The 10,105-nt window shown below is 33.0% G+C and overlaps 1 protein-coding gene across 1 annotated transcript; it reads left to right on the forward strand.

Moving 5' to 3' along the window:
- Positions 1-4,697: 4,697 nt before the first annotated feature.
- LOC140960291 (succinate dehydrogenase subunit 6, mitochondrial) lies at positions 4,698-7,201 on the forward strand. Its single transcript, XM_073418501.1, has 3 exons — positions 4,698-5,020; positions 6,085-6,187; positions 6,812-7,201. The coding sequence occupies exons 1-3, from the start codon at positions 4,832-4,834 to the stop codon at positions 6,964-6,966; spliced, it is 447 nt and encodes a 148-aa protein (XP_073274602.1). The 5' UTR covers positions 4,698-4,831; the 3' UTR covers positions 6,967-7,201.
- The last annotated feature ends 2,904 nt before the right edge of the window (positions 7,202-10,105 follow it).

The raw sequence follows: 10,105 nt of genomic DNA on the forward strand, positions 1-10,105 counted from the left end.
CAAAATCAATGATTGAATCCAAAATCTTGTAAATATGAGAAGCAAGATCATGAAAATGGCTTAGGCTACATTATAGCACGAGGCTCGCCTAACCCATTAACACGTGAAGCATGAGTGGTTTCTGAAGCCTCGATAATGACTCAATGATTTATCTGCTTCATGAGAGAGTTTGATGGAAAGAATTATTATATTATAAGGTAGAATTGGTTTGTGTATCATTTTCTCCCCCTCAAGAAGTAACGTAAGTTTAAAAATTTTGATTTTGACATTCAAAACTTGGCTTAAGTTTCGTATGATTTTAAATTCATTTATAGGGTGTTTATTGAAAATTTACCTTTAGCGAATAACTTTCGACTCCAACTATTCCGGATTTAACCGAATATGGCTCATTTTGTAAATCAATGTGAACGATCTACTGGATCAAACACCTTTTTTCAATATCCAAATCAAGTCTACGATTGAAATCATTGTTCATCTTCTAATTTGCACTTGAAAATATAGAATACTTAAGCGTTGAGAATTAGTACACACAATTGGCGATGGAGTGGTGGTGGTCAGCGATGAGAGCAGCTGTCGGAGGTGGTGGAGAGTAGTCGGACGAGACTTGGTTGTCAAGAAATCAAGGTGGCCGAATTTTTTAAGTTTGAGTAGAGAGGAAGAGTCTAGCATGTAAACTTGACATGCATTATTATATTTATAATTTTTATGTATCAAGTTAGAATTCTACAAAGATTCTTACTAGAGAGTTTTTATATTGTCAAACCTCTACTAGGGTTATTTTCTAATTATGACTCATAATAATTAAAGTTGTATTAGGATTCTCCAACCTTATTAATCAAATAATACATGATTGTGGTTTCAGCATAATCTCAATCAACGATCAAACATCACTTATGTGATGAGGGTTAAAAACTCGTTATTATGATGCAAAGTGAAAATTTCGAAAATCAAAATTTTCACTGATTTGTTTTTGGCAACTGCCTATTTTAGAACTCATTCACAAAGTTTAGACAGTTACACTCTCCTAATTTAGTATTCATGCTAACTTTCACAACTTTCAAATATGGAATCCACTTGTAAATATCTTTATAAGCCATATGTTTGTTCTTCATCAAAATAAATCACCAAATTCTAACTCCTTGAATTTGACTATCTCAATGGTAACACAGAAATCAATACTCGTGTGACCCTCAATTGTTCAAGAATACAGCTAGTTGTAAGTTCATAATTCATGTGATTTTAGATAATATTTATCTATTATATGGGCTTACTCTTATTTGTCCAATTATGTGCATCAACCCCTTGATCACAAGAACTTCATAACTCAGTTCTGATTGTACCCATCGATACATTACAAGAAAATCTAGCAGCAGCATCTCATGATTCACTAGGTTTCACTGATACTGCATGCAAAAACCAGTAGGTTATGGTTAACATATATTAAGGTCTCTTCAACACATATATCCCGATCGAATATGCAATCATTAATTATATCGATAGTTGCATATAAATTTTATATGCATCTTTGATTAGTTTATAACTAGGAAAACACTTTTCCCTAAAGCACAACTCTTACTTTGGCCAGATATTCCTTGCACTATTAACTCATTAAATCACATAGGAGGATATCCACACATGTAATTGAGCGGTGAATCCTCGACTATAATGCAGTGGCTCCTATGTATGTCGAACTACACTCGATCTCACCACCTGGTAACCCTCACTGAGTCGGTAAACCAGTCAAAGTATAGCACCAGCACATAATGTCTTTATGTTTTCCCAGGTCAAAGGACTAAAGATGTACAACTACAACTACAGACTAATCTATTCGATAAATGATAACCACTTGAAAAGTCCGAAGAAAGGTTGTTCAACGACTCATAACATGAACACTCGTCTATATGATTGGATATCTTCATATACATACCAATGAAACAAGATGTTAACATAACAGATTTTAGTCTCGAGGTCGAGCGATCTTTATGCTTATATTAGAAGGTTGAATTGATTAAAATATTTAGCATATGCAGTACATACTAAATGAATTTTATGATCGACGTGATTTGTAGATCTCATCTTACCTTAGTATATTAAAGAGCTTTATCTGTGCAGCTTGTCTGAGTATACAGATAAAGTAAATACCATAATTTGTTAAAAAATTATTAAAATAAATATTGTTTATCATATAAGAATAAACAAAGTCCAAGTCACAAGTTGGTTTGATGGACGGATACCTACTCTAACAGAACTCATCCATAATGATATTTCAAGTTTTCTTAAGAAAACGAAAAGAATAAAACCACTTAGTTCGAGGTATCCCTCCATTATTCAAAAGGTACTCATAAACCTCCTGAATGTGGCATCCCCTACATGCTCACCCATCGCCATCAACCATCGAGGGACCGAGCTCAAGAGCCCTCAGGTCGAGATCGTCACACAATTGGACTACCTAGTAAACACCTTGCAAATTCATATAATATCAAACATCAACAATGTGACGAAGGTAAAAAAACTCATTATTATGATGCAAAGTTTGATTCATTTTTGGCAACTGCCTATTTTACAACTATTTCACAAAGTTTAGATAGTTGCACTCTCCTCACAAATTTAGTCGTCATGCTAACTCTTACAACTTTCAAATATGGAATCCACTTATAAACATCTTTATTAGACATATGTTTGATCTTCATCAAAATAAATCACCAAATTTAACTACTTGAATTTAACTATCTCAACGGGAACACATAAATCAATACTTATGTGATTCTCAATAATTCAGTGATATAGCTTGTCGTAAGTTCATAACTTGTGTGATCGAGATAATATTTATCTATTATATGAGTTTACTCTTATTTTTCCAATTATGTGTATCAACCCCTTGATCACAAGAATTTAATAATTCATTTCTGATTGTACCCATCGATTCATTACAAGAACATCTAGTAGCAACATCCCATTATTCTCTAGGTTTCACTGATACTGCCTGCAAGAACCGGCGTGTTATGGTTAACGTATATTAAGGCCCTTTCAACACATATATCTCGATTGATTATGCAGTCATTGGTATATTGATAGTTGCATATAAATTTGATATGCATCTTTGATTAATGTGCAACTAGGAAAACACTTTTTCCTAAAGCACAACTTTTATTATGACTAGATATTCCTTGCACTATTAACTCATCAGATCACATAGGAAGATATCCACACACGTAAGTGAGTGGTGAATCCTCGACTATAATGCAACGACTTCTATATATGTCGAACTACACTCAATCTCAACACCTGATGAGCTTCACGGAGTCGGTAAACCTGTCAAAGTGTAGCACCAGTACATAGTGCCTTTATGTTGTCCCAGGTCAAAGGACTAATGATGTACAACTATAACCGCGGATCAATCTACTCGATAAGTGATAACCACTTGAAGGGTTGTTCAACAACTCATCATATGAACACTCATCTATATAATTGGATATCTTCATGTCCGTACCAATAAAACAAGACGTTAACATCAGATTTTAGTCTCGAACTCGAGCGATCTTTATTCTTATTTTAGAAGGTTGAATTGATTAAAATGTTTAGCATATACAATACATATTAAATGAATTTCATGATCGGTGTGACTTGTAAATCTCATCTTACTATAGTATATTCAAGGGCTTTATATATGCAGTTTGCTTGACTATACAGATAAAGTAAATATCATAATTTGTTAAAACGTAAAATATTATTAAAATAAAGATTGTTTATTACATAAGAATCAATAAAGTCCAAATTACAAGTTGGTTTGCTGGACAACTTGTATGTGTGTGTGTGTGTCGTTTAGATCTCTAGTGCGATCTATACGAAGAATTCAGTTTCTGATCATGGACATGATTAGACAATTGAAGAATGGGGAAAACTCGTTCGTAGAGATTCACGAGAAGAACTATTTCTGCTTAAAATCTGGAATACTTGAAGTTAATGTTATATACACAAAGGTAAACTATTGTAAAAACTCTATGAATGTTTTAAATTATACGACGTCAATGAACGTTTTGAATATCAAAACAAAAAATTTTAAAATTCTACTACTTCTTAAGTACAAGAAAACGATACATCAACCTATACTATTCCACCCACACTCCATCCACACTATTTCATCAAGACAAAATTTGAGGAGTGGTAGTGAAAACCAATTGCCCCCACCTAGCTCTATTGAGTTGCGTTATAATAATAATGATGAAGAAATAATTAGTAATAATTATTTAGTTACTGTGATACGTTGATAATATTTAAACAATACTAAAAATTTTGTCATTTGAAAATGAGGTAAAAAGTTTTTTGTATACACTTTCATAATATATAATATATAATCGGAAAATAGATAAAATAATAATAATGAATAAGACAATATAAGAAGATATAAAATAAACAATAAAAGTTAAAAATACCCACGAGAAAAGAATTACTCAAAATTTTTCTATATGCAAAAAATCTTCATAAAATAGAAATTTATATTCTGTGAAATAGTTTGCTAAGTTTTTCTTATCCAATGTTCGTGTTTAAAGGAAGAAATGAGATTCTAAAACTCAATGCATCAAACAAATTATTGTAATAAAACTAAAATAAATATAAACTAATATATAATTCGGAAGAAAGAANTATTCAGATGGAATAATAAAGAAAACAAGCCATCACAAAGTAGGTTATGGTACCGTGGTCTCGATGTAGCCAATAATAACTCAGCAGTTGCTGCTGTCAACACCACCGAGCAGACAAAATTCAATCTACAAATTTTGGTTGTTCCCCCAAATTCGATCGAATCCCAGAAAAAATTAGGTAGAGAAAAATGAGTGAAACACAGGAATCGAAATCGTTCTTGAGGAAACACTGGGATGGGTACAAGGAATTCTGGGGCGAGAGATTTTCATTTCTAGATAATTATTTCAGATTTATTAAGCCGGAGGAGCCGTTGCCCCGCTGGGATTCCTCTGTTGTCGAAGAGTTCATTGCATCTGACCCCATTCATGGCCCCACTGTATATTCCCATCTATGCTAAACGCCTTAAAATTCTTTATGTTTTCATTGCTTTGTCTGATATTCGTGTTATGTGTCGATTATACATCTTCGAAGCTGGGCATTTTACATCTGGGTTTTTATTTTACTTCTTTCGTTTTTTTCTGATGATTAAAAAGGATGTGATTCGATGCTAATGGTAGGTCTGCATGCTCCTTTTAGTTTACTTAATATGTTTCTTAGCATTGTAAATTCGGTATTTGTGATTGAAATTATATGGCGGTATTTACTTTATATAGTTTGTGTCAAAATGTGTTATCTTATTTCTCATTTTTCTGTTCATGGTCCTGGTTTTTGCTCATATACTGTTACAATCTGCTTAGTTTTTCATTGGGAGCATGTTGTTTGTATAGGAATAGATGGAATTTCCATTTTTGAAATGCTAACTGAGATGCTCTTGTTTGCTATGTATACCAAAAAATGAGTACAAGAAGCTTTACTCCCATTAATTGAGTAGTTCTCATGCAATAAAGGGTTATTTTTTTTCGTAACAATCGATACGTTAAGTATTGAACTTATTAAGGAAAGGCAGGAGTTGTGTACCCATTCGTAAAGGGTCATAGATTAGATCAATTCGACGGATATCTTTAGACTTATGTAGTTGTGTTTTCACCCTTTATGCATATATTTATGCTTTTACGTGTTTGTGAATGAGGTTTTTCTTTACGGTAAGTCTGGATTATATCCATGAATGTAATTCTACTCAAGAGTCTTGTGTAAACTACAAGTGTGTTTGTCTGCATAGTGTTCTCGCACCGTTTTCTTCTGCATTTTAAATTTCTTCTACGAGTGTAATTCTTGCCCGTTGGCATCCTTGTGGAATCATGTAAATGAATTTACATTCCATTTGCGAACTGTGATTGTTTTGCATATGATTCTGTTATTATACTTTCTCCTTTTTATTTGCAATATGAATTTCTGAGATATGCGTTAATTATCTTTGCTTGAAAGAAAGTGTTAGAAATTAGTTTTATTGTATTTTTGGGGCTTGATGGGTTATAGAGTTTTTCTTGTCTGTTGCTTCAGCTGAAGACTGCTAGGGAAGCAGCCACATTTGGTGTTGCAGGGGCCGCTGTTGGAGCAGTGTCAACTGCTGGATGTGCTTGGAAGTGGTCTAGGAGTCCTCATGGTATGTTATCATTTCGTGTCCATGTCCATGAGTCTTTTTACCATTGAGCTGATTGTTTTGTGCATTCTGCGGTTACGAGTTTTTTTGGACTCTGGAAATATTTTTGGACTAGTGAAAAAACTCATGCGCCTTTTCAGCAATTACAACTACTCGGCTTATCACTTATCTCACCAAACCTTTGTTATTTTTTCCATATTTTACATAGGATGAGTGGATTACATATGCCATCCGTTGTTTGATCGTAAGTCGAAAATGAACCTCCTATTTCGTGTTCACTCTTTTCCCAAGCTCCATCGTTAATAAACGTCTAAAAAGACCTTCCTACACATGTTTGCTTGTTCTACAGGTTGTGCGAAGAAACTTCTGTCCCTTTCTTCTCGTGATACCTATTAGAATGCAACAATTCTCTGCTGCCCTGTGTTACTGTTTTACCGACATAGAGTTTACATTGTTGAATGATTTAAATTTTTTGAGTTATACAGATATTAATACGGCAACAAATACTCGATCCAACCATAATTTATTAAAATAACAAATGATGATCTTTGTGGGAAGTCCTAGGAGAGCAACGGTCGGTTGGTTTGGAAAAGAAACTCACGTGAAAACTGCCATTTCATCATGCAGGTGCAGCTTTATCTTTTGCTTTTGGAGCTGTGGTTGGAGGTACTTTCGGACTGGAAATTGCTAACCACTGGTTTCAGTTATACAGGTTGGACACAATGGCTTCGCAGGTTAAATTCTATGAATGGTTGCAGAACAGAGCCGCAGAAAAGTCTTGAATTTGTGAGGTTTAAATTTCCGCATCGGCTACAATAATAAATAATAATAAATCAGTGTGACAAGATTTCTGGACTTGCATAACCTATGTGAATTAGTTTGTGCTGGTTTGAAGTGTGTTTCTTCGGTTTTGCAACCATTGCAAGGATTAAAAGAGGAAGGTGCCTTGATTTGTATCCTTCTAATTTCTTGAGTTTGAGCAGCTCCAATTTCTCAGTAATAATCATGTCTCTGTTATTTCATTAAAATAATAATAACATATAAAAATAAACCAAAATCCAAATTATTATTTTTTCAAGAAAATAAATGTTTTAGTTGGATATGACCCACATGATTATTGAAAAACAAAAGCAATCAATCACCCTATCTCAGTCCCAAGATTTAACAATCAAGCCAAGCAAAACTGTATTTCACGAAACCTTGAAGTTCGTAGAATCTGAATCAGTAACTACATAAATCTTTTCAATACAACCAAAAGATATGAAATATATAATCCTCATGCATACGTCCATACATCTATAAGCGCTATTATATGAACTGGATATAAACTTGTCGGTCCTTTCGATTTGTTTAAATGGTACGAGGATTTTGCTTTAACGTTGGATCGAACACAACTCTGATCTTTCTATCCCTACAAACAACAGTTCATGCCGCTGGATGTTCCTTTCTACATTTTCGACCCTCCATTTTTTCTTCTTTTTGAACTTGACACATATTTCAAGAAAATCGATCAGTTTCTTTCGGAATTGCTTCTCCAGAACCCAGCTCCACGGAACTGATCCCACATCTCGTTATCCCAGTCTACGGCGTCGTTTTTGCTGCTGCCATCCTCACCGTCGCTTGACCACCGGTCTTCATCTCCGTAGAAACCGAACATACTCATAGAAATTCTTGAATTAGTGTTTCCCTTCCGATGATCGAACCCCTCTTCATCTGACAAAATTTTCCTCGATTTTTTCAATAATCTTCTCCTCTTCTTCCTCCGCCACAGCGCGGCGGGGAGGAGATACACCCCGAGGATGAAGAAATGAATCATTGCGCATGGGCAGCAGCAGCAAATCGCCATGCAATCCCCCGCCGTCTCCCCCATCCTGCTCCGATGACCCCAGTCTTTGGCGTTAATTTTCGGTGATGTCGACCGCCGTTCCACCGCCACCGGTGACTCTATCACGGTTTTTCCCTTCATTATGTCATGAAAAAACAAGTCATGGACAGTGAAATGAATGCTGGAATCTTGGATTGAAGTGAAGCAACTGGAGTTTGAATGTGGCTGAAAATAGAGGACAACTCCAGAAGGAACTCTCTTTGTAGGGGAAAAGATGGAAAATTTTCTAATATATATAAATAGTATTGATTATTTTTTTTCCCTTCAAAATTTACGTATTTTCGTTAAATTCTCGAATCCCACATAAACAAGCAAAATGGCAAGTTAATCCGTACGGAACAATCTTATTCTGACATGTTCGTCTCGAAAATATTGATATGATAAACTATAACTATTGATCAAACATTCTTCTAATTCATCTCTTTAAGCTCATTTTTTTAAAAAATATATGTTTTCCTATTTAAATCATCACAAAAACTCATGTGAGACAATCTCACGAGTTAATTTTGTTAAACGGATATTCTATATGGGTCATTCACGAAAAAATATTACTTTTTATGTCAAATATATTTATTTTTATTGTAAATATGAATAAGGGTGATTCATCTCACGAATATAGATATGACCTACTTTTACATCGTTCATCTTCGAACCGGACATTATTAATATATATAATTATATCATTTATCATGTATAGTGAATTGAAAATTTTCTAAATTCAAATAATGGCTATATGATAAACAAAATTTATACTCTTAACTCTGATATTTTGAAAAATTAAAGCGTGTGATATAATTTTAATCGTGACAATATAATATAGTTTGAGTTTTTTTTAAAAAAAAACTCATTTATAATAATTCTGTCGTTTTCATCCAGCCGTATATTGGTCAACTATGGTTGCTCCAATTATTTTTATTTGTTATATTATATTAAAAATTATAATTTCTATTTTGAATTTAATCATTTTAAATTCATGATTCTATTTTATTTTTAATATTAATAAATTAAATGGAGAAAAATCAAATCAATCTTATTACTATTTATATTATGATTATATTAACCACAATGAATTTTAAACGACTTCAATATGATGAGAATTTGAAATTCATTGTGAATAAATATTTGTGTAACATATCCAACAAATGAAAATAATTTAAATCCTTCTGTCCAAAAGTACAACATAAAGGATATTTGTCTAAACAATTTTTTGTCTCAACTGGTAAAATATATAATTAAAATACAATTAAAATATGGGACTTTATTTTTAATATATATATATATAATTAATTAACTTGAAATCTATTGTTTATGGGGCTAATTAATTTATGGCAAAAACTTGTGTGAGACGTTCTCACGAGTCGTATTTTGTGAGATTGATATCTTATTTTGGTCATCCATGAAAAGTATTATTTTTTATGTTAAGAGTATTACTTTTTATTGTGAATATCGATAGGGTTGACTCGTCTCACAGATAAATATTCGTGAGACCGTCTCACAATATACCTACTCTTAATTTATTTGTTTATTTAAGAAAAATTGGTTACAGGTTGCCGACTTAGTGCTCCGGTCAACCCTATGAACAAATGAAAGCGAAATTAGATTTGCATGCGATATTAACTTGTATTTGTATAACATCTTTTTTTAAAAAAATTTAAAAAACTCATATCACTAAATAAATCGAATCGAAATTTATTTATATAGTATGGTGCATATTATATAGAATGAAGTACAAATATTATTTATTATTTTTATCGTCGTCGGCATCGGCGTCGGCGTCGTTGTTATTATTATATGCATACATACATGTGCGTGTATATATATATTTATGGTCCAACTCGTTTGAGTAAGTGGACAAATTCATCCTTAAATGAATGTTGTGAGTGGCTTGGATAAAGCAAGGGAAATGACTTTCTAGAAACAGGGCGGCTTTAAAAAAATAATCACATTTTCCCAATAGGAAAAACAATTCATATTCATATTAAAGTTTTTTTTTTGGGTGCCATTTAATAGTTGAGATAAACTATAATATGTGATGA

This window comes from Primulina huaijiensis, chromosome 15 (genome assembly GCF_012295235.1).
Source record: "Primulina huaijiensis isolate GDHJ02 chromosome 15, ASM1229523v2, whole genome shotgun sequence".
Lineage (NCBI taxonomy): Eukaryota > Viridiplantae > Streptophyta > Magnoliopsida > Lamiales > Gesneriaceae > Primulina > Primulina huaijiensis.